The sequence below is a fragment of the Macaca mulatta genome, chromosome 6, assembly GCF_049350105.2.
Source record: "Macaca mulatta isolate MMU2019108-1 chromosome 6, T2T-MMU8v2.0, whole genome shotgun sequence".
In the NCBI taxonomy this organism is placed as follows: domain Eukaryota; kingdom Metazoa; phylum Chordata; class Mammalia; order Primates; family Cercopithecidae; genus Macaca; species Macaca mulatta.
In genome coordinates this window covers 169158866-169184012 of record NC_133411.1, presented here as the reverse complement: position 1 = coordinate 169184012, position 25147 = coordinate 169158866, and the positions used below count along the sequence as shown (strand labels likewise).

At 45.8% G+C, this 25147-nt stretch overlaps 1 protein-coding gene and 1 pseudogene across 3 annotated transcripts in view; one reads left to right on the top strand and one right to left on the bottom strand.

Annotated features, from left to right (window-relative positions):
* Positions 1–440: 440 nt before the first annotated feature.
* On the bottom strand, positions 441–718 carry LOC114678960 (small nuclear ribonucleoprotein E pseudogene; annotated as a pseudogene).
* A 13842-nt stretch (positions 719–14560) lies between these two features.
* Positions 14561–25147, top strand: part of CCNJL (cyclin J like) — a 62356-nt gene continuing 51769 nt past the window's right edge. The window contains exons 1-2 of one of the 3 annotated variants that reach the window (XM_028849883.2): positions 14561–14971; positions 15744–15858. In XM_028849883.2, coding sequence (XP_028705716.1) covers positions 15793–15858 — 66 coding nt within the window. In that variant the 5' untranslated portion in view covers positions 14561–14971; positions 15744–15792. Of the gene's footprint in view, positions 14972–15094; positions 15563–15743; positions 15859–25147 lie in introns of those variants that run through there. The other 2 variants (XM_001084076.5, XM_028849884.2) reach the window with 2 other exon arrangements.

Genomic DNA, 25147 nt, shown 5'->3' with positions numbered 1-25147 from the left:
CTGCTCCATTTCCCTCAACCACTTCCTAAGTTAAGCTCTTCCTAAGTGGAAATGTGGCCGTTTCTGCTCACTGTTGTATCCCAAGAGCCTAGCACAGTGCCTGACTCAAAGTAGCTGTCACTAAATATTAGTTGAATGGACTCCTTTCATCAATCCAAGGGTAGGCACTGCTGTTATCCTCATTTTCAGATGAGGAAACAAAGACTCACCCTGCTCACATAGGTGGCACCGCTGGAATATGAGTCCAGGCAATCTGACTTTAGACTTCGAGCTTTTTGTTTGTTTGTTTGTTAAAATACAAACAATCCCATAGCATGTATTGCCATCTTGTAATACCATAAGAGTAATGAAAACAATACGAATAAATGTTCATATTGGACAAAGGATATCTAAAAGCAAACTGTATCCATTTCAACAATTTCTTACTTCATTGGTCATTTCTAGTTGGAGAAACTTTGTAGCAGAGTAATATTATGTCCTTTTAGCATGATCCGACCCACTTGCATTCTTGACTTTGTTTTAGAATAAATCTCTTCTGCATTATCTAATACAAGTTTCACATACTCATCAAAACTAATGATACAGCCTTCTATCCGCGTATTCACTTGCTCATAGAGCCACACCTGAATCCGCGATCTGTTTTGTAAGTATCTGAAGATGAGATTGACGGCTACACCATAGCCTTCTGCACTTTCTGGCCCTGGCTGCGGTATGCCATGGTGGAATTCCACAAAGAGCACACCTACACACTGATTTCAAGCTTTTAACTCTAAGAACCTACTTTATCAGTAGCTATAGTTACTGAGGACTGTTATTAGAGTTGATCATTTAATTTATATTGGCAGTGTAATGGTTTTGAATATTTATTTTAGAGATTGCCTTGCCTATGTGACATAATGGCTTTTTATTTATTTATTTATTTATTTATTTATTTATTTTTTTTTGGTGACAGAGTCTAGCTCTGTCGCCCAGGTTAGAATGCAGTGGGGCAATCTCGGCTCACTGCAACCTTCACCTCCTGGATTCAAGTGATTCTTCTGCCTCAGCCACCCAAGTAGCTAGAGTTACAGACGCGTGCCACCATGCCTGGCTGATTTTTGTATTTTTAGTAGAGACAGGGTTTCACCATGTTGGCCAGGCTAATCTCAAACTCCTGACCTCAGATGATCCACCTGCCTCAGCCTCCTAAAGTGTTTGGATTGCAGGCATGGGCCCCCACACCACACCTGGCATAATGGCTTTCATACTGTGTTAGGATATGATCAAGAGGATTAAGAAGAATGAAAGACTAATGTTTTAAAGGCCTTAGGAGACAGGATAAATACTTGCAACTGGCCAGGTCTGATAGAGAATAGGAAGAGGTCCTGGGGCACGTGCATGCTCCACAGTTGGTGCCTTATAGCAGGAGTTGGCAAACTTTTTTGTAAAGGGCTGGATAGTAAATAGGCTTTCTAGGCCATAGAGTCTCTGTCTCAACTACTCACCCCTGCCACAGTAAAAGGAAAGCATCCACTGTGAATATATAAATAAACGGGTGGGGCTGTGTTCCAATCAAACTTTATTTCTAAAAACAGAGGCCAGGTCAGATTTGGCCCACAGGCTGTGGCTTGCTGACCTGTCTTTGAGGATGTAAGCTAGATCTTCTGACCTTTCAAGAGAAGATGAAAATCGGGATTTTTATGTGAAAAAATTTCCCAATTCTGAAAATACAGTATGGGCTGCCAGTCTGCTTGCTTATATTGCCTGAAATATGTGTATGCTTTTGTTCAGTAAATAGGACATAAATGTCAACAACCATAATACCCATGGCATGTGGAAAATACTGTAATTCAAAAGAGTGACAAATTCCCCTGGAACGGGCAATAATCACTAATGGCTTAATGCAGGAGATGGTGCTTAGCTGGGATTTAAAAGTTAGGCAAAGTTTTTCCATACAAAATTTACGATGTGGTAACATTCCCAGCAAAAGCAATAGTATGAGCAAAAATATCTGAGGAACCACAAATACTCATTTTGACAGGGAGCAGCAGGCAGTAAGACTGGGCAAGCAGGAAGGGAGACCAATGACTGCTGAGGGGGCTGGAGTCTGGTTTATGGACTGCTCAAAACTGCACTGTAGGGAAGCTGGCATTAGCAATGCCCATTAACAACTGGGCATAGAGCAATCAAAAACAGGGAGACTAGTTAACAGACTGTTGTACTAGGCAGTAACTATTTCTTGAAATGAGCTCTTAACTCAGAGCCAACATGCCCACTAGCTGAAAAACTAAAATCATAGGATGCCAGAGCTAGGAGGAAGCTCAGAGGTCTGACCACCTCTGCCGCCATTGACAGATGGGGAGGCTGCGACCTGGGAGATGTCACTTGCCCACGGCCACAGAGCAAGCTAGGGCAGAGGCAGGCCTGGAACCCGGTTACCATGAGCACACACACCAAGTGCCTTGGAAGCATATACTCTTGCAAAGGGAGAAAAGGTCTGTCTGCGTGTATTCTATAGTGTAGGTCGTAAAAGCCCAACACAAAATGTAAAGACAGCAGTAAAAACGTGTGTAACAAATTCAACAGACCAAGGATCATTCGTTTTAATGCATAACTAATTCTTCCTTTAGCAAAACTCTAAAACACCAACAGAAAGATTGGTAAAGGACAGTTTGTAGAAGAAGAAATACATATGACAGATATTCACATTCAGAAAACACCAGTCTTACTGGAGAGCAAAGAAATGTGAACTACAATGATATATTCAATTTCATAATCAATTTGAGGAAACACTGATTCTAAATATATATTTATTATAGATAGATAGATAGACAGTTTTTGGTGTGTGTTTTCTTGTTTTTGTTCTTTGTTTTTGTTTTCTGGAGACCGAGTTTTGCTCTCGTTGCCCAGGTTGGAGTGCAATGGCACAATTTCAGCTCACTGCAACTTTCGCCTCCTGGGTTCAAGCAATTCTCCTGCTTCAGCCTCGTTAGTAGCAGGAATTATAGGCGCCTGCCACCACGCCTGGCTCATTTTTGTATTTTTAATAGAGACAAGGTTTCACCATGTTGGCCAGGCTGGTCTAGAACTCCTGACCTCAGGTGATCCGCCTGCCTCTACCTCCCAAAGTGCTGGGATTACAGGCGTGAGCCACCGCACCCAGCCAGATAGATAGATTTAGCAATGACTTAGTCTTGGTGAGAGTCCACTTTTTAACATTATTGATGGGGATGTGTTTTAGTATAGCCTTCTGGAGGTCAATTCATAATCTATTTTGGAAATCTTAAAACTATTCACACACTTTGTATAAGTCAAGGTTTTCTAGAGAACCAGAACCAATAGAAGACGAATGGATTGATTGGTTATAAGGAATTGATTAATATGTTCATGGAGGCTGACAGGTCCCAAGATCTGTAGTTGGCAAGCTGGACACCCATGAGGTCTGAGGGTGTAGCTCCAGCCCAAGCCCACAGGCCTGAGTACCAGAAGAATCTTGGGGACAGTGCCCGTCGGAATGCTGGTGAGCTTGAAACCCAGGGACAGCCAATGTTTCAATCTGAGTCCTAAGGTGGGAAAAATCAATGTCCCAACTCAAAGACAGGCAGAAAAAGAAATTCTGTTTTACTCAACCTTTTTATTTTATTCAGGTCTTCAACTGACTGGGTGAGGCCCACCACACTGGGGAGGACAGTCAGCCTCCCTCAGGCCACTAATTCAAATATACTCTAGAAACCCCCACAGACATACCCAGATCAGTGTTTAACTAAATATGTGGGCACCCCCTGGCCCAGTCAAGTGGAGGCACAAAATTAACTGTCACAGCCTTCGTCACAACAATGTCGCTTCTAGGAGTGTATCCTCAGATATTGGAGAAACATAAAGAAAGGATGCTTTTAGGATTTTCATCTCAGTGTTGTTTATAACGCGCAGAGAAAAGCCAGAAACAACATGACTTGCCAATAAGCTCTTAGTCATATTTAAAATACCTAAAATGAAAGACTGGTTACATAAATGAATTGCCTATATGATAGAATATTATGTAGCTGGTAAAAATATTTTTTGAGCCCGCCATGGTGGCTTACACCCATAATTCCAGCTACTTGAGAGGCTGAGGTGGGAGGTTTGCTAGAGGCCAGGAGTTCGAGACCAGCCTGGGCAACATAGTGAGACCCTGCTTCTAAACAAACAAACACACTTTTGAGGGACATTTTTTTTTTTTTTGAGATGGAGTCTCGCTCTGTCGCCCAGGCTGGAGTGCAGCGTCACGATCTCAGCTCACTGCAATCTCTGCCTCCCGGGTTCAAGCAATTCTCCTGCCTTAGCCTCCCGAGTAGCTGGGATGACAGGCACCTGCCACCACAGCCAGCTAATTTTTGTATGTTTTTAGTAAAGACAGGGTTTCACCATATTGGCCAGGCTGGTCTCAAGCTCCTGACCTTGTGATCCACCTGCCTCAGCCTCCCAAAGTGCTGGGATTACAGGCGTGAGCCACCGCAACCGACCTTGAGGGATGTTTTATTTTATTATTTTATTTTATTTTATTTTATTTGAGACAGAGTGTCGCTCTGTCTCCCAGGCTGGAGTGCAGTAGCGCAATCTCAGCTCACTGCAACCTCCCTCTGCCTGCCTGTTTCAAGCGAGTCCTCTGCCTCAGCCTCCCAAGTAGGTGGGACTACAGGCACGCTGCGCAACCACGCCTGGCTAATTTTTGTAGTTTTAGTAGAGATGGGGTTTCACCATATTGGCCAGGCTGGTCTCAAGCTCTTGACCTTGTGATCCACCTGACTCAGCCTCCCAAAGTGCTGGGATTACAGGGGTGAGCCACCGCGCCCAGCCAAGGGACATTTTTAAAGGTATCTCATGAAAAATGCTCATGAGATCATTTTGGGCTTAGAAGTTGCAGGCTAGGAAACTATGTATACATACAATAACAACTTAATGATTACACAGTAATTTTGGCTCACACTTATTCAACACCCTTTATATACCAGGCATCATATCATTTGACCTTCATATAACCCTATAAAGGCAGTACTATTATTATCCCCATTTTGGAAAGAAAGAATCTGGGGTTAACTAACTTGCTTGAGATCATTAACTAGAAAAAAATCAAAGCCAACATTGAAGTCTGGGGCAGTCTTAGAGCCTTAGCTGTAACTACTCAGCTGGTGGCAGCAGGCTGGGTTGGGAAAAGAGGGAAGAGGGCAATATATCAACAATGTCCTGGGAGACGTGATTAAGTTCCACATCTCAGTAAATGGGAACTTCACCCTTTAGGTGCTCAGAGCTAAAACCTGGAGTCATCTGATTTCTTTCTCTTACACCACACATCTAGTCCATCAGCAGATCCTATAGGCTCCTCTTTCTAACTATGCTCAGGATCTGGCCCCTCCTCACTCCCTTCACCTCTTCCCCCTACCCAAGCCAACCCCATATCTCAGCCGGATTATTACAGTAGGCTCTGACCTGGTCTGCCTTCCCTCACCCCCACTGCCTATGTGCCTGGCCAAAGACCATTCCATCGATATCACAGTGGTTACCTGCTGGTAGGGGGCGGGGTGGGGGATGGTGTTGTTCAGAATCTTAATAACATACATATTTTTCGAGACGGAGTCTCACTCTGTCGCCCAGCCTGGAGTGCAGTGGCACCATCTCGGGTCCATGCCCGACTAATTTTTTTGTTGTATTTTTTTAGTGGAGACAGAGTTTCACCATGTAGGCAAGGCTGGTCTCGAACTCCTGATCCACCCACCTCATCCTCCCAAAGTGCTGGGATTACAGGCATGAGCCACCGTGCCCGGCCAGGATCTTAATAATATTTTAATCATGCTTTAATAGTGGTACAAGGAGAATGATACTTGTGTAACCAATACATTTTTTCATAGATTTCCCAACCCTTCTCCACCTGCAGCCTGAGTCCCCTCAGCTGAGCGGCTGCTACCAAGTCCTTGGCTCTCGGACTTTGGGTCTTTGCAGCCCTGGAAGTTATGGAAGCCCCGCATAGAAGGTAGCTTTGTGGCATCCAGGTGGCCCCAGGAAAGCAGCGCCCTGCTGCTGGCAGTGAGGAATTTCTAGGCGCGAACTTCCCCCGGCAGGCTTGTCTGGTCACCTTTCGCTGTACAGTCTCAGTCTCCTTCCTGTTTATTGTCTGTTGGAGAAGCGGGCTGTCAGGCTCAGGGGCTTTGAAGTTAATGGTGCCTTTTACTTCCTCCTCCTGGAGTCTGGAAAGCTCTTATCCTGTTATTCCCTGCAGAATCCCTGCAAGGCTGGAGGGCTCCTATCATGCACCTACGCCAGGGTTCCCAAGCCAGGGCTGATACGGTGTGTCGCCCATATGGCCAAAAAAAAAAAAAAAGAGAGAAAGAAAGAAGGAGGGGAGGGGAGGGGAGGGGAGGGGAGGGGAGGGGAGGGGGGGAGGGGAGGGGAGGGGGGGAGGGGAGGGGAGGGGAGGGGAGGGGAGGGGGAGGGGAGGGGAGGGGGAGGGGAGGGAATGGAAGGGAAGGGAGAAAGAATAAAGAAGAAAGAAGAAAAAGAAAGAGAAGGAAGGAAGGAAGGAAGGAAGGAAGGAAGGAAGGAAGGAAGGAAGGAAGGAAGGAAGGAAGGAAGGAAGGAAGGAAGGAAAAGCAAGGCAAGGCAAAGTCAAGCCAGTATTTTTAAAATCAGGAGATATCTCCATTTCCTCTGTCTTTTTTTCGTGTGTTTGTTTTTTGAGACGGAGTCTTGCTCTGTCTCCCAGGCTTGAGTGCAGTGGTGCAATCTCAGCTCACCGCAAGCTCCACCTCCCGGGTTCACGCCATTCTCCTGCCTCAGCCTCCCGAGTAGCTGGGACTACAGGTGCCCCCCACCACGCCCGACTAATTTCTTTTTGTATTTTTAGTAGAGATGGGGTTTCACTGTGTTAACCAGGATGGTTTCCATCTCCTGACCTCATGATCCGCCCGTCTCAGTCTCCCAAAGTGCTGGGATTACAGGCTTGAGCCACCGCGCCCAGCCTCAATTTCCTCTTTCTTTTGAAGTCAAACAATCTGCCAATAGTGGGCACCAATTCCCAAGCTATAACAATCTGAGGGGATGCAGAAGGTGCTCCCACCCTGGATGCAGCACATGCCCACTGGTCGACCACAGTCCTCATCGCTCCACAATGCTTCCTGGCACTGTGGCTGGTGTGGACACTGACTGTCAAACTCAGGCTTTTTTTTTTCCTCACAAAGAGGAATACTTCTCTCCCTCCAAGTTTCTTCCAAAGGTTGGGGAGTGGGGGAAGTTAGACCAGGAGGGCTGTAAGTCATCTTCTTGTTTATGTTGTCTTCCTGACCCTCTTATTCCCCCGGGTTTGTGTCCTCTGGGATCAAATCCCAGCCCCTCCTTTCACAGAAGGAGAAACTGAGGCCCACGGAAGGAAGGCTACTCACTCAAGCCTCACCGTGGGTTCACAGAGCTTGCTTCAGGCTCCAAAGAGCAATGTCATCAGAAGGTTCTGGCCTGCTCTGTTATTATTATGGATGACAAAATATTAGAGAGCAATTTATACTTCATGATTCTTCATGTCATACAACAGTCCTTTAAGGAAAAAGTAGTTTTCTCATTTTACTAATATGGACAAGGAGATCCAAAGAGCATAAGCGGCCCATAGAGGGTCACACACTTTCTAGATCTCATTTGAAAAGTGAGGACAGTAACTCCTGACCAGTCTGAAGTCTAGGCCAGGTGATTCTCATAGGCCCCCATTAGCTCCACTATCCATGTGTCCATCGTTTATTTATTTATTTATTTATTTATTTATTTATTTATTTATTGAGACAGGGTCTTGCTCTGTTGCTCAGGCTGGACTGCAGTGGCGAGATCAGGGCTTACTGTAGCCACCATCTCTCTACCTCAACCTCCCAAGTAGCTGGTACTAACAGACTCGCACAACACCACGCCTGGCTAAATCAAACACAAACAAAAAAAATGGTAGAAACAGGGTCTCACTACGTTTCCTGGGCTCATCTTAAGCTACTTGACTCAGGTGATCCTCCCACCTCAACCTCCCAATGTACTGGGATTCCAGACTTGAGTCACTGTGCCTGACCCATTGTTTATTATTTTGGTAAACCTATATTGACCACGTCCTTTACTGCAGGCACTGGGCTAGATGTTGGGGATACAAATACGGAAAAGAAACAAGTCTTGTCTTCAAGGAACTTGAAGTGTGTGGGGTAAATAGATGTAGGTGTGGGAGAGCAGGAAGGAAGGCAATGGACAATTATTTGGGAAGTAGGGAAGCCTGCTCTCAGTGATTGCTTGGACATGTATTACAGTGCCTGGCATATGCTAAGCATGCCACAAATGATAAATTTTCTCATATTTATCAACAAAAATACACTACTAGCAAGGGGGAAAACTTTGCCACAAGGATTACTCACAAAGGGGGATGGGTGACTTCAGGTTAAAAACAGCATGGGCTGGGCGAGGTGACCCTTGCTTGTAGTCCCAGCTACCCAGGAGGCTGAGGCAGGAGGATCCCTTGTTGAGCCCAGGAGTTCCAGGCTGCAGTGAGCTATGATCATACTACTGCACTCCAGCCTGGACGACAGAGCAAAACTCCGTCTCTTAAAACAAAAGAGAAAGAGAGAATATCTTTAGTAGGAAACATAAATCAATTTCTTCTGGGATGGCAGTCAGGTGGGACAGGTTGGGAGTAGTGTGAGATAGTTTGTGGACAGTTTATAGAGCTCTTTCTCAACTTGTTGTGAGTTCTTTTTAAAAATTTTTTATTGAGGTATTTTTAAAATATGCTATTTAATGTCATTTTCAGTAAAGAAAAATTCAAAACTTAAAGTATTAGCATGAATTTTTATCATTTATCTTTATATTATGCAATGCCAGTTTTAAATGCAAAAATAAGAACACAACTCACATGCAAAATCACTGAAATTACACAATTTGTATTTTGTAGCTTGAACATGCATATATATTTCATTCTTTCCTTAGCGGTGAAAACACTGCACAAAATTAAGTTAACTATTTTTATTTCACTCTTGATACATGCACAGCCAATCAATACTCTCTACCTCAGGCATAATACCAATAAGTAAGGAAGAGCTGAAGGAAGAGGAACTATGGGTTGCCCCATTTTTCCCTTTCTATCTATGTTGTAATACACGGTTGCCTAACACAGAAAAGTAACACCCCTAAGAAAGCATATGATAGGGTTCCCTGGTCATTCATGTTTCCTAGAATACTACTGCCTTCTGTTATGGGTTGAATGGTATACGTCCACAAAAGATAGGTTGAAGTCTTAACCCTCAATAGCTCAGAATGTGACCTTATTAGGAAGTGGTTCATTGCAGATGTCATTAGTTCAGATGAGGTCATATTGAGTAGGGTGAACCCTTAGTCCAATATGACCGGTGTCCTTGTAAGAAAACATGGCCAGGCGCGGTGGCTCAAGCCTGTAATTCCAGCACTTTGGGAGGCCAAGGTGGGTAGATCACCTGAGGTCAGGAGTTTAAGACCAGTCTGGTCAACATGGTGAAACCCTGTCTCTACTAAAAATACAAAAATTAGCCAGGCACGGTGGTGCACGCCTGTAATCCCAGCTACTGGGGAGGCTGAGGCGGGGGAATTGCTTGAACCCTGGAGGCACAGGTTGCAGTGAGCTGAGATTGTGCCACTGCACTCCAGCCTGGCAACAGAGTGAGACACCGTCTCAAAAAAAAAAAAAAAAAAAAAAGAAGAAGAAGAAGAAGAAGAAAAAGAAGAAGGCTACATGAAGAGAGAGAGAAGAAGCCCGCGTGAAGACACAGGCAGAGTTTGGAGTGCTGTAGCTATAAGCCAAGGAAGAACAAGGTACTCCAGTTGTAATCCCTGGCCAACCCCAAAAACCAGGAAGAGGAAGAAAGAATTTTTCCTTAGAGTTTTCAGAGGGAGTGTGGCCCTACTGACACACTGATTTGGGACTTCTAGTATCCAGAGTTGTGAAAGAAGAAAGTTCTGTTGTTTCATGCCCTCCCATTGTTGTACTTTGTTATGGCAGCCCTAGAAACTGACAACACCTTCTTTCTGTGTTCCAAAGCAACTTCTAGTTCAAATAGAAAGCATAGCCTCTCAGGTATTCCCCCTGCCCCATGCCCACTTGTACACACGATCCACTGACCTTCTGCTCCCTTTGAATGTCATCAAACTCCATGCATCACAGGTCCACTGGAATTCTGTGCTCATGAGGCATGGGGAATAGCACATGCAAACAGAGAATGGAATGGCAGACGCTTGTCTCCTCTGCTCCCTGCATGCTCCACTGTCCTGAAGGACTTCATTTACAAAACACAGGTTCAACGATAAAATTTTCTATATGCATGGAGCTGGCCCTGGGTGAGAGGTAGGTTTATTTTTCACTTATTCCGTCTGTGCCTTTTTAAATTTAAAAAAGTAATGTGGACCAGCTTTATAAATGTCCTAGGTTTTGAGTTCTATTTGCAAAATGCTGCTTTTTTATTCTTCCTGCCTGGTTCTCAGACCTAATCTGCCGACTCATATCTCAAGAACTTGTAGTCAAGGATCATAAAGGATTTGGCAGATGTTCTCTTGACTAAGTAGAGCACACAATTAAAACTCGTTTAAAGGCATTGGATTGGTTTTTGGTTAAAGATCAAAGTGGTAATAAGGCAGATGTCTTCCGTCTGTCTCTATAAACCAAGCCAAACTTCATGCTTTTGGTCCTGAATGGAGCAGTGCAAACCATTAACACCACGAGGAAACACTATTCAAAGTATATGCCTCAACTTCCCCTGGACAGCTGAGTATGTGAGGAATTTATATGCTTGACCCTGTCAGGATATTCACTGCAGTATGGTTACATGGAAGCAAATATTCACTGCGATGTGGTTATACGGAAGCAGAAGGCTAGAAATGTATGGACATTCCCAGGCTAAATGTCCATACATTATGATGGATCCATACTATGGGACTACGGGATGCCATGCAGTTCTTTGGGCACTGCCATGAAACAACAAAACAGAAAACAGCAAGGCACACGAGGATGTGTAGAGTATGCTACCATTCATGTAAAAGGAGGAAAAGGCATGAATGTCTATGTGAATGCATAAATCACTTCCCAAGGAAACGTAAGACTCTGGTTATTGTTGGGGAGGAGGAGAACAAGGCCTGGGGACAGGGGGAGAACATGTACATTTTGCCACATTTGAGAGTTTGTATCATATGAAAAGCAAAAGGAAAGTTCAGTGCAAACTGGGCAGTTGATAATATTACAGTGAAAATATTAGACCAATTTGTCCTCTAAGGAAGATTGAAAAGAGCAGATTTTTCTTTTTTTTTTTTTTTTAGGGATACATAAGAAAGCTGAAGATAAGTAGAATGCACTTGCTCTAAATCTGTCGTTCCCAACCTGTGAGTTTCAGAGGTTGAGGGTGGAAGGATGGTAACTGACTCATGGTAAGCACTTAATAAATGTTTAGTTTTTGAATGGCTTAATGAATACTTCTTCTTGGCTTGGTTGGGGGTGGATGGGAGAAGTGATTCCAGTTGCGTTGGTACTTCCTGCTGCCCGGCACAGGAAGCCTTCTCTGCTAAAGGCACCTGTGGACTGTGACTCAGCACAAAACCATCAGTTTACTGGTGCAATGTATATTTACTCTTCAGAAATACTGAGAAAATGAGGGACTCTGGAGAATGATACACAAAGTGGTGTGGAATGACTATGCTTAGAATCTTACTGGAATAGCCCCTGGAGAAAAGCCCAAAGTTTTTGCTTTCCCTCTCAGTTATCCAAACTCCTGATAATTGATAGCTAAAGTTTAGGAAAAGGGCAGTACAAATTAGTGAATAATAAAGGCCTATCTTCCTTCAATGTACCCAGCATAGAAAGATTGGGAAAGGAATAATACTGCTATGAAAAACAAAACAAAACATCAACGCTGTTCATTGTTGTTGAATGGAGGAACCCTCTAGTACATTTTGATATGTCAGGGGATTATTTTAAAGTAACATTCACTCTTTTTTTCTGGTTATGAAATAATGCATATTTCTTGTTGAAAATCTAGAAAATACAGAAATATTAGGAAAAAAAGTAAATTAAAATGTACCATAATCCTACCACTCTGATTACACAGTTAATATTTTTGCATATGTGTGTATGCATGAATGTAGTTTAACTGGGATCGTACTCTAATCTTTTTTTGTTTTTATTCATCCCCTTAAAGACAGCTTATTCTTTCTCTTGTTTTTGTTTTCAGAGGCATCGTCTTGCTCTGTTGCCCAGGCTGGTGTGCAGTGGCACAATCATGGCTCACTGCTGCCTCAACCTTTGGTGCTCAAGCGGTTCTTCTATTTCAACTTTCCGAGCAGCTAAGACTACAGGTGTATACCACCACACCTGGCTAGCGTGTGTGTGTTTTGGGGCAGGGGGCCTTGCTATGTTGCCCAAGCTGGTCTTGAACTCCTGGCCTCATGTAATTCTCCCACCTCAGCCTCCCAATGTGCTAGGATTGCGGGCATGAGCCACCGTGCCCAGCCCAGTTTATCCTTTTTATTTAATAAATTATAAACATTTTCTCCAATTCATTTTGCATCACTTTAAAAAAGTTTTTACGAGACAAATAATTATTAAACCAGTTCCCTGTTCTAATGGTTCACTATAATGAAAAAGCATTTTTGGTGAAACACCTTTGAAATAAATCTGCTTTTTTAAAAAGAATAAATTTCTATAGGTGGAAGAGTTTGATCAAGTAACACAGTTTAAAATGTTTTGATTTGTGTTGTCTAATACAGTTTAAAATGTTTTGATTTATGTTGTCTTTCAGAAAGATGGTATTAGTTTATATTCCCAACAGCACTGTGTATTTACCGAAAGTCCTTAACAAAAAAGTGCCCCAGTTTTTTTTAAAAAAAGCTTTTAATTTGTGTGCTAGGGAGTATGAGCATTTAAAAAATAACATCTATCCATATGAATTCCTTCTTTGACGACATACCTATTCATGTCCTGCATCCATTTCTGCATGTAGGGTGTTAATGTTTTACATACCGATTTATCAGAGGTCTGGAAAGTAACACCAACCTTTTGTCACATTTGTTAAAAACATTTTCTCAAATTCATCATTTGCCTTTTTGGTAATGATAATTGATGTATCTAAATCTTGTACATTTATTCAAATATGTCTACTCACCTTGCCCTTTGGGTTCTTCCTATGCCTTAATATCTAGGCCTTCCCCTCCGTATAATTTGTGTATGTTTTCTTCTTCTTCTCTTGTGATTTGCTTGTTCGTAGTTCTCTAAGTTCTTGTATTTATTTTGGTGATATTTAAACAAGCCCTTAGTTTTACTTTTTTCCCCAACATAATTTATTAAATAATTTAGCTATTTATACTTGTCCCAACAAAGTGAAATGCCACATTTATCATTCAGTGAATTTTTAGGTATATTAAGTGTTCCTAGCCTTCCAGTTATTCCACTGATGCTTAATCCATCCATTCTTGTGTCAACACTACACTGTTCTAACTATAGTGTTGCAATACGCTTTAAGATTTGATAATACAGGTCTATCTCCCCAGGTTTTTGTTTGTTTGTTTATTGAGATGGAGTTTTGCTCTTGTTGCCCAAGCTGGAGTGCAATGGCACGATCTCGGCTCACTGCAACCTCCACCTCCTGGATTCAAGTGATTCTCCTGCCTCAGCCTACTGGGTAGCTGGGATTATAGGCGTGCACCACCATGCCTGGCTAATTTTTTGTATTTTTAGTAGAAACAGGGTTTCACCATGTTAGCCAGTTTTGTCTCAAACTCCTGACTGCAGGTGATCTGCTCGCCCTCGGCCTCCCAAAGTGTTGGGATTGCAGGTGTGAGCCACTACGCCCCGCCATCCCCCCCGTTTTTAAAAGATAAATTTCTTAGCTTTTCTTGCAGATATTCTCCCATTTGAATGTTAGAAAACATGTTAAATGCCCCCTCCACCAATCTATGCACAACCATTAAAATTTTATTAAATAGGGTAATTTGGGTTAAGTTGGTGTTTGTACCTCTATTCGTTCAAGCCTTATTGTGTTTCACCCTTTGTAACGTCTTAAGAGCCTGCACATTTAGTCAGTTTATGTTTAGGTATCTTACACTTTCAAAATAGTTCTTTTTGTTTGTTTGCTTTACATTAAAACTACTCTTCAAGGTCCAGTTGAAGCTTATCAAAGTTGATTTAATTTTTTCCAGGTGGGTCTTCATGTGCAGGAAAGCAGTCAGAAACTAAAGGCTCTTCAGTCGGAGTTATTTATTGAGTGTTCACTTTATACCTGGTGTAGTGATTATCCCTTTACACGCATTATCTCATTTAATTTTCAGCAGGTTGGTGCAACTTTTATTCCCATTTTACACACGAGGTTCTGAGTTTGAGGAACTTGACAAAAATCACCCAGTTGGTAGGTGGATCAAAACTATCACAAATATCAATCAGCCAAGAAGGATAGCTCAATGCTATGCCATCAGATGGCCTGACTCAAAAGAATGACTTTCCAAAAACAATCAACTGAACTAAAAAGACAATGTTTTCCATCCACCGGAACCGGCAAAAAAGCCTGGTTTTCCTCCAGCGTGAGGTGTGGAGAAATATTCGGCAGGAGCACAGTAAATACCAGTGACTTAGGCTCCTTTAGAATTAGGGACTCGGGGGTGAACAAGGGTGATTTTTCTGCAGCTTTAACAGGAATTGTCCGTTTGGAAATCTACCTCCCCATGGCAAGGCAGGTTTAAAAGAAGAGGAAAACAAACAAAAAAGCAAAAACAAAACAACAACAACGACCAAAAAAAAAAACAGAAAAAAAAAGAGAAACAGAAGAACAGGTGGAACCGACGTAAGGATGGCTAGAGCAGTGCGCGCGGAAGGCAGAACTTTCTGAGGGCGTCCTGCCCGCACGTTTCACGCGCGATGCGCGCAGGTGGCGCCGCGGTCCCTTTGCTCCCCGCGCAAGTCGGCGAGGTGCCCAGAAGGCCACCACTAGCTTCAGCGAAGGTGAGAGGGAAGCTTTCCGCCGAAGCGAGGGAGGAGGGCGGGCAGGAAGCGGAGCCAGAGCTGGCAAAGAAAGGCTCCAATTCCCAGCCCCCCGCCCCGCGGGGCGCGGGGGCGCCGGCAGCGCATGCGCGAGGCCCGGCCCCCAATTCCCCCAGCGAGGGAGGGAGGCCCCCGGCGGCCGGGAGCCTGCGAGCCGCGGCGGGACCCGAGCGCACGCAGGGGCGCGGCGACGGCCGGGGCTAGCCGGGCTTCGGAGGTCGCCGTCGGGAGTGCGGGGCGCCCCGGGCGAGGGTCCAGCCGCCAGCAGGCACCAGAGGGCACCGCTGGCTCGGCACTGGGAGGGGCCCGGCGCCCGCAGCCCCCCACGCCCAGAGAGGATGCGTGAGTTTCGCCCCGGCTCGAGGGCAGGATGTGGGAGCAGGACAAAGGCTGGGCGGCGGGGGAGGAGTTGGGGACGGCGAGCCGGTGGCCGCCGCCAGAGCCCCAGCCTCGAGCGAGCTAGCGGAGTCGACAACTTTCTCTGCAACTTTTGCAAAAGGGAAGATAAAAATTCTGCAAGTTGTTGCACAGCTCCATATCGCCCTGTGTCCGGTGAGCAGAGGGGAGGGGGCGCCGCAGCCTTCCCCGGACGGGAGGCGACCGCCAGCTCCTCTGAGCGGCGCAGGAGGGGGCGCCCGCCTGGACGCGGGGTCAGGGGCGAGCGAGGATAGGGACACCGGGGGTCAGAGCTGGGGGCACGCTCTGGCCGCTGAAGTTGCCCGTGTCCACGCAGGGTGCGCCCTGAGAGCCGGGTAGCCTCGGATAGCGGCGCTGCGTACGCGATGATGGATGAGCCGTGGTGGGAAGGGCGCGTCGCCTCGGACGTCCACTGCACCCTGCGCGAGAAGGTCAGTCCCTCCCTGCCCTTGTCACTCTGGGTACAGTCTTCTTCGGTCTCGACTTCGTGTTCTCAGGTCGCCTGCGTGAGAACTCAGAACTCCTGGGTGCCTTTCTTTCCTCCTACCCTTTGCCTTCTCCCGGAGTGTCTGAGCGGAATTGGGGGGCGGGGGTTAGAGACTGGAGATTGGAGAGATTGAAGTTGGTTTTTCTGATAAGGAGCTCAGAACTCTGGGCCAACTAGTCGGAGATAGCCACTGTACCACTAAGGCAGTACTTCCTATAGTATTGCCACCCTAGGTTATTTTAAACCGTACGTGAAGGGGTCTTTAAAAAATATTGTGTATTCATTCTAATGTGTAATTTAAGAATGTGTATATATCTAGCAAGCTCTGCATTTGCGATTTTCCATTTATTGTAATAATAATATAGCAGTTTATTTTAGAGCAAATTTATTTACATAAAAGTAGTGACGCTATATAAAGGTAAGTGGTAGTACAAGGAATATTATGGCCAAACACATGTATCTATGTGTATATCTAGAATGGGACCGAATGAAATTTAAGGAACACCAGTGTAGTTGAAAGAGGCTACAAACCTGGGAGGCTGAGGGAAGAAAACAAAAACTCCCCTGCCAGTTTGCCTCTGGTGGCAGAAGGTGGTTGGGAGCAGCTGAAATGTGATCCCTGCACACCCCTCCCCTCAAGGAGAGAAGGGCTGAGGGGCATTGGGAAGGTGGAAGAGTCCAGGTGGGCTGGAGGCATGGCCTGTGTGTGTCTTGCCTCCAGCCCCTGGGCTGAGACTGGCAAGGGGTGACTTGGGGAACAGGTGTGAGGTAGTGAATGGATTGGTTTCCTAGGGCTGCCATTACAAAGGACCACACAAACTGGAGGACTTAAAGCAACAGAAATTTATTTCAGCTCTGGAAGCTGAAGGTCCCGGATCAAAGTGTTAGCAGGACCATGACTCTCAAAAGGCTCTAGAGGAGGATCTTTCCTTCTTCCTTTTAAATTTGCTGGTGCTTGGTCATCCTTGGCATTCCTCAGCTTGTAGGTACATCATTCCAGTCTCTGCCTCCAGATGCCTGTCATATGGTTCTATCTGTGTCTGTCTGTTTTCTCTTCTTACAAGGATACCCAATCATTGGAGTAGAACCCACCCTAACCCGAAGTGATGTCATGATAATTTAATTACGTCTGAAAAGACCAAGTAAGGTCGCATTCTGAAGGAAGTTCCAGATTGACATGACATTTGGGGGGACACTATTGCACCCAATACAGGGAGGAAAAGGTCTTCCTAGTGTGGTACCTGAGTCCCCACACAGGTTTCACAGTCAGTGCATTTGTTCGAGTGTCTGGAGGAGCTCTGCTTAAAGGGTCACCAGCTACTTAGTGTTTTGTCCTCATTGAGTAGCTGTCTTCCAGTCCAATTAATGCTTTTTTCTTTTCTTTCTGTACCTGCTGACCTGTCTCTGTCCTGCGTTGCTCGGCAAGGCTGTAGCTTTCCTCTGTTCCCTTGGTCTTCTTCCCAGAACAGAGTGGCCAAGCTGTAGCACATTCCAGGCATCTGGACAAGAAAAAATCCAGGTCTTGTTGGTTCGGTTGAAAAGGAAGGAAAGTGGTAGGGGTATGGTCCTGGCCCTTTTCTGGAGGTGGTGGCTGAATGGAGCTAGTGAGGACTGCTGTGGAAATTGGGCTTCTTTGTTTATCATAGACTCAAGTGGTTGTCATATTTGCTCATAGCTTCTGAGGAACGACTTCGACCTGATTTGCCCCTTTCTAGAGAGAAGGATTTCTAAGAGCAATAAATGCCATTTGTTTAGTTACCTGAGAATGCCCAACCTTTTATACATAAGGGAGGATGTCCTAAATGTTCCTTTAGCTGCTCAAAGAAACAAGAAAATCAATTCTCCATGAACTGCTATAGTCATGTCATAGTGCCATATGAGTTTACTATTGGGCTCCCCACCTTGGAGAGAAGATGGGTTTGTCCCAGTTTTGCAGGTTAGAAGTAGAAAATTCACCCAAGGACTGATGGCCAAGGTCAACCTTGACTTAAAGCTGGACTTATTAGGGCAAATCCCAAGTTCCTTTGGTTATAATGTCCCATCTCCTCAAAATACTGCTATTGTTCTCCTTTATTTCCTCTCCCTCTTCAAAGAAGAAAATGCTTCTTCAAAAATTTGGCTTCATGGAGTTTGGCAAGAAGAGTGAAGACTAGGGGAACCTAGTAGCCATACTAGCTTCGCCTTCCTCGAGGAATGAGGGCTGGCCTTTTGTTTTTCCCAGATAGGGTAATTGTTTTTCCTCAAAAGTCTACTCTGATAATGTTTCTAACACTGTAGAACAACTTTACAAGTGCCTGACACACAGGAGACGCTCACTCTTTGTTGAATGTTGCCAGATGAATAAAGAGCATGTTTACATATATGCTGCGTAACTGTTACCATACAACCACAAGCAGTTATCCTCACGTGACCCACACAGGAGGCGAAGCTGAGATCACTGAGACAGTGGGAGCCCCACTTTGTCAGATATGAGATTCCAGTCTAGCATCACACTACAGGGTATCAAAAACTTGACACCGTGGAAACAAGTCTTCGTATTGCATGCACACTAGTGATGGAAGCAAAACCCTGATCTGCTCGTTTAACCTCTCTAAATCTGGCCCCATCTTCCATTCTTCCCAGAATAGCCAGAATTTAGATTGTGTCATTCTCTGCTTAAAGACCTCCAATGTCATCCCACTGCACTTACAATTCCCGGTTCTTACCACTGTGTGGAATACCCAGCACAGCCTGGCTCTGGCCTGCTCTCTGACCTTGTCTCCTACCCGCTCCCTACCCTCCATTCCATTGCTCTTGAGCCACACTGACCTCCTTTCTGTTCCTGGAACAAGTCAAACTTGTTCATGTCTCAGGGCCTTTGCACTGGCTCTTTCCTCTCTTTGGATTCTGTGTTTCTCAGACTGTCACATGGTTGCTTGTCTCCCTTAATCTATTGCCGCCTCTCCATGTCACTCTATTAAACATTTACCAGGATCTGAAGTGTTTTTTTTTTTTGTTTTTTTGGGTTTTTTTGGTTTTTTTTTTTTTTTGGTTTTTTTGTTTGTTTATTTTTTTGAGATGGAGTCTCACTCTGTTGCCCAGGCTAGAGTGCAGTGGCGCGATCTTAGCTCACTGCAACCTCCGCCTCCCAGGTTCATGCCATTCTCCTGCCTCAGCCTCCTGAGTAGCTGGGATTACAGGTGCGTGCCACCACGCCCAACTAATTTTTGTACTTTTAGTAGAGACAGGGTTTCACCATGTTGATCAGGCTGGTCTCAAACTCTGACCTCGTGATCTGCCGGCCTCGGCCTCCCAAACTGCTGGGATTGCAGGCGTGAGCCACCACGCCTGGCCTGAAGTTATTTTTCATTTGTTTGCTGCCTTTCTTCCCACACTAGAATACATGCTACACAAGAAGAGGTCTGTGTCTGTCTTGTTCCGTGTGGGGACCTCAGTGCCTGGAACACAGCCTCCTAATGTGTATGGAATGACAAGGAGGATGAATAAGTCAGTCTTCGCTTTTGTCTTCTGTAAGCTGGGAGAAATGTTTTACAGCAATGTTAGAATTAAGTGAGTGAACTTAAGAACAGTGTGAGGTGCAGGGTGGGTACTTGGCAGGCATTGTCCTCTCCGCTTAGGGTTGCTGTGAGACACTGATAGCCCGTTCCCATAGTGCTGTTCAGAGTAAGGCTTAGGGTTTGTGACCACCCTCCAAGGGGTCCACACACGTGATAGGTAATCCTTGTGAGAAAGGCACTGTTAGCCAGTTGGACCATTGGTCCTGTGATGGTGTTGAAGCCGGGAAAGGGACCAGTTTGCCAAAAATCATGTATCTGCTGAGGGCTGGGACCCAGGGGTGAGACCCCATCAGTAAGACCCTCTAACCAGCCTGGCATCCTGATGGGTGAATGCGGGGAGTTGAACCCTCTTCCAGCCCAAATTTCTCAGGAGAAATCTCTCCCTCCGCTTTCTGTCAGCCAGCCACCTTTATCCCATGCTCAGCCCTTAAATTCCTCCTTGGATCCTTCTTCCTGTTCCTGTTGCATCTGCAGAAGCCCACCTAGAAGCCCGCTCCCTTCAGCTCCTCTCCTCTGACCTTTCTGCTGGGGGTGGGAGTGCCAGCCAGTACAGGGATGTGGGGTTTCTTACCTGCTACGTGTGTGCCCCTTGACCCACTTCCCTGAACCAAAAGGAGGAGCAGATTGTCACCAGGCTGGTGTCACCAGTGAGGAGGCTGCTAGTGATGTTTTTCTGGTAACCAAGTCTATGCCAGGTCTGTCCAGATTAAAACTCGGGGCCACTTGTTTTTTTCTTGAAAGATGCATCTACCTAAGTTTAAAATTAATAGAATGTTGAATGCAAGAACTAACAGATTTTGGTGAGTGCTGGTTACAATGATGGAATGAGAGCATTAGATGGTACGCAGCTTGAGGGCCACGTTCTAATAGATTTTGGTGAGTGCTGGTTACACATGATGGAATGAGAGCATTAGATGGTACGCAGCTTGAGGGCCACGTTCCTTGTCCCCCAAGCCTCTCCTTTGTCATGTGTCCTGGCCCCACCCTCATCCTTGCTTCTTTCACCATCTTTGTCACCCTGCATAGTGACTTGTCCTACCCACTAGACTATGAGCTCCTTGCAGGTATGAGGTGTGCCTTGTTACCTTGGCATTCCCAGACCAGTATCTGAGTCAGAGAGGGACCTCAGGGTGTCCCTCGCCTCACCTGATGCAGGCACAGGCATTGTGAGTGCACAAAAGAGTGAGACAGCCCCAAATGGACTCTTCTGGGAAATGCTGAATGAATGCTTGTGTGCAGGGATGCTTCCTGGGAGTCCTTCATCTCGTCTTCCGCATCTGCCAGGAGATGCCCCTGGCCTGTCCCGTAGAGTCTTTGTGTGTCTGGCCACAGCATTGGCTGTGGTGTCCAGCATAGGATCTGGTTGCTGGAGGATGCCGCCCCAGGTTCCTACAGACCTGCATGTTCTCCTGTCAGGTAACGTGGGACAGGAAGTTAGAAAAGCAATTACCCACGAGGCAGGTTTACTGGCCTGGACCAAAGTACAGCTTAAGGATCTTAGGAAATTAACTGCAGGTCGAGCCCAGATAACAGAAATGTAGATAATTCCTCCCAGACTTCTAACAGGAGGTCCCATTTCTCTTCCTGAATTTTCTGAGCAGCAGAGTAGATATAACTTGCACTCTTCTCCTTTTGATTTATGCCCATTTTCCACATAATCTTCACTCTCTAATTAGAAGGAAGTAGTTATGTTAGTAAGCAGAGACACCACTGTGACTTAAGGCTTCTTGAGTGTGTAGAAGACTTTCTGAATATAGGGATTTCTGGAGTTCTTTTTTTTTTTTTTTTTTTTTTTTTTTGAGACGGAGTCTCGCTCTGTCGCCCAGCCCAGGCTGGAGTGCAGTGGCGCGATCTCGGCTCACTGCAAGCTCCGCCTCCCGGGTTCACGCCATTCTCCTGCCTCAGCCTCCCGAGTAGCTGGGACTACAGGCGCCCACAACCGCGCCCGGCTAATTTTTTGTATTTTTAGTAGAGACGGGGTTTCACCGTGGTCTCGATCTCCTGACCTTGTGATCCGCCCGCCTCGGCCTCCCAAAGTGCTGGGATTACAGGCGTGAGCCACCACGCCCGGCTCTGGAGTTCTTAAGGGTAAAAATCTCCCTCCCAAAGCCATGTTGATAAGCTCTGCTTGACATGAGCTGGTAACTTTATCTCCCTGGGCTCCAGGGATCCAGGCTCTAGGGACTCCCCCCTTCTCCTCCACTGGGTGTTTTACCTTCTCCCAGGATGGGAGTCATGTGATACCTTAGGGGTCTTCTCGTCCTGCTCCAGACTTGAGATCTGCAGAGCAACCAGCCACCTAATGCGTTTTTTCCCCTTCCTGAAGCTTACTTCATTGCACGTTTAGAGGACTTCAGCTCTGTGCAACCACTTTTTTTTTTTTTTTAAGGCGGAGTCTTGCTCTGTCGCCCAGGCTGGAGAGCAGTGGTGTGATTTTGGCTTACTGCAACCACCACCTCCTGGGTTCAAGTGATTCCCCTGCCTCAGCCTCCCGAGTAGCTAGGATTATAGGTGCGCACCACACCCAGCTAATTTTTCTATTTTTAGTAGAGATGGGGTTTCACCATGTTGGCCAGGCTGGTCTCTAACTCCTGACCTCAGGTGATCCACCCACCTCGGCCTCTCAGAGTGCTGGGATCACGGGCATGAGCCACTGCTCCCAGCCACATTTCTTAAACCAGTGGACAGATAAAAGATGTTGGATTTGCGACTGAATCTATGCAAAGATCTTCCAAAACATGAACAGCAAACATTTCGTTTAGTGATGGTTATGCTAGTAGCTACTGTTTATTGAGCACTTTCTAGATTTCAGGCAGTGTGCCAGCATGCTCACATATATTACCTCATTTACTCCTCACTTCGGCTCTAGTGTTGGGATTAACCCCAGTTTACAGACAAGAAACTGCAAGGCTCAGAGAATAAGTGTCTGAGATGAAACCGCAGATTGTATCAAAGCTTGAACGTAAATTCATTTTAAAAGTATCCAATTTAACAAAAAATGGAAATACAAAGCAGGGGAAAATTGAGGTTCTGTCCTCCATGACACTATAGGCTCTTGTGTTTTAGTTTGTTTTATGGCACTCTCCAAGGGATGTGCTCTCCCTAAACCACCCTGGAAAGCTGGCTGCTATGGGCACGGGCCTTTCTCTGGGCATTGGAAAGGGCTAATGCCTAGGCCAGGGTCGCCTTTATTTGGCACTGGTGGGTGGCTATGCCTGGGCCTCACCTGTGTGTGGTGCCTCTCCCCTCAAGTGATTTGGCCTCTGCCATTGCCTGTCCCTAACTTGCCAGGGAAAAGGACACCTCAGGGCTCCCTGCTCTTGCCAAATCTGACAGCTGGATAAGTGGTAGAAATTCATCCCAGCTCATCCTCAGCCCCTGTGTCAAAACTGCACCATTTTTTAGTGACTCCTGAAGCTTGCACACCCTTTTATTTATCTCTTCCAACATCGGTATTTTTTCTCACTCTTTCCCCTAAATCCCTCAAATTTCCCCACTTCAAGACTGAACATCTGTGTCCTTATAGAAAGTAGTGACCTGGCCGGGGACGGTGGCTCATGCCTGTAATCCCAGCACTTTGGGAGGCCGAGGTGGGTGGATCAGGAGGTCAAGAGATTGAGACCATCTTGAACAACAAGGTGAAACCCGTTCTCTACTAAAAATACAAAAAAAAAATTAGCCGGGCGTGGTGGCATGCACCTGTAGTCCCAGCTACTCGGGAAGCTGAGGCAGGAGCATGGCTTGAACCCGGGAGGCGGATGTTGCAGTGAGCTGAGATCGCGCCCCTGCATTCCAGCCTGGCGACAGAGTGAGATTTCCTCTAAAAAAATAAAAAGTAGTGACCAAGGTCCATACTCAACAAAGGGCTCATGGATTTGGGTGGGTCATCCTCCACTTGGTTTTTTCCATTCCCTTCCCCTCCTTCTGAGCTTCTGCATCCCTCAAGGGGAAGTCCTCCCCAAATCACAAGATGCTCCCAGATCTACCAAAAAGAAAGTGTTCCAAACTCTGGCAGTGGGATGTGTCTGCCCGACTTAGTTAGAGCAATGTGTCATTCAGGCCTTTCAAACTCAAATGCTGGCTTTGACAAGCTCTTCCCTCCTCTAATAGCAAGGCTGTCTTATGGCAGTGTTCTTCCAGTGAGACCCTAAGCAGTCTGCCCTCATGACCCCTTCCTGGAGATGAAGGTGTGGGGGCTTATAGAATAAGGAGAAATTTCCTGCAGTCTGACCTGCAGAGGTGATTCAAGCTGCCTTAGAAGTTGTATACAGAGGATGGAAGATGGACTGGGAAGAATTGAAAACCGCAAACGAGGTTGGGGGACAAGATGGGCTGCCATTCAAGATAGTGTCTAGCTTTGAGACTGACTGCAGTGTTTCACCCGTATTCTGGAGGAAGCTGGTGACAAAACTGAACCAGCACTTGACGTTGTCGCTTGAGTCTTTTAGGTCTTAGAATACCAAAATGCTCAATGTGTGCACAATACCCAGTCAAGACACGGTCTCAGCGCGCCTTATCTGTGGCAGAAGCAAATTACCTTTGAAGGCTTCCTTGCCTCTGCAAAACCACGACAGCAGTCCCTGCCCCACCTGCCACCCAGGTGTCCCAGGGAGAAAATGGGTGTGTGTGGACCCCATCAATCTCCAGGGCCTCCAGATCATGAAATAGGTAAGGGACTTGGCTGGGCACCCTGGTTGGCTGGGGAAGCCTGTGCTGTCTAAGGGAGTGGAGGACATTCAAGACTTGGAGCTGGCCCTGTGCCCTTGCCCTTGACTTCTTTGTCTTCCTAAATCACACAGTCCCTCGGGTAAAGGGAGTGCAGCCAACAGTTCTCTGGTATGTCTGAGCACCTGGCAGAAAGAGGTGACACTGCGACTCTGCTGTTCTCTCTTTTTCTTTTTGAGTTATTATACACACACACACACACACACACACACACACACAGCATTTGTTTAGGAAATGGCAAAAATGAATACAAGCAAATAGAAGAAAGTAAAATTCCCCTCACAATCCTACCACTTGGAAACAATCTCGGTTGACATTTTGGTGTGTGTTCTTTTCTGTGCATGTCATCGCAATACCTTTTTTTTTTTGGTAGTAAAAATGGAAAATGCCGACCAAGTGCAGTGGCTTACGCCTGTAATCCCAGCACTTTGGGAGGCTAAGGCAGATGGCTCACTTGAGGTCAGGAGTTTGAGAACAGCCTGGCCAACATGGAGAAACCCTGTCTCTACTAAAACTACACAAATGAGCAGGGTGTGGTGGTGAGTGCCTGTAATCCCAGCTACTGGGGAGGCTGAGGCAGGAGAATCGCTTGAACCTGGGAGGCAGAGGTTGCAGTGAGCCGAGATTGTACCATTGTACCCCAGCTTGGGCAACAAGAGCGAAACTCCATCTCAAAGAAAAAAAAAAGGAAAATATCTTGTTGTAAAACACTTTGTCTATTTCCTACATACATCTTTCCATATCATTCTTTTCCACCCAATTCCTGATTATCGGACACTAGCAAAGAATTAGAAACAATCAGTTGTTTGTTTAGAATAGGTAACACATGAATGTGATTTTGAAAAACCACACTATACAAAAGAGTAGATGGTGGAAAGGCTTCCTGCTACCCTTGTCCCCGAATTTCCCTCTGCAAAAGGTACCACTGATCCCGATTTCTCGTGAATCCTA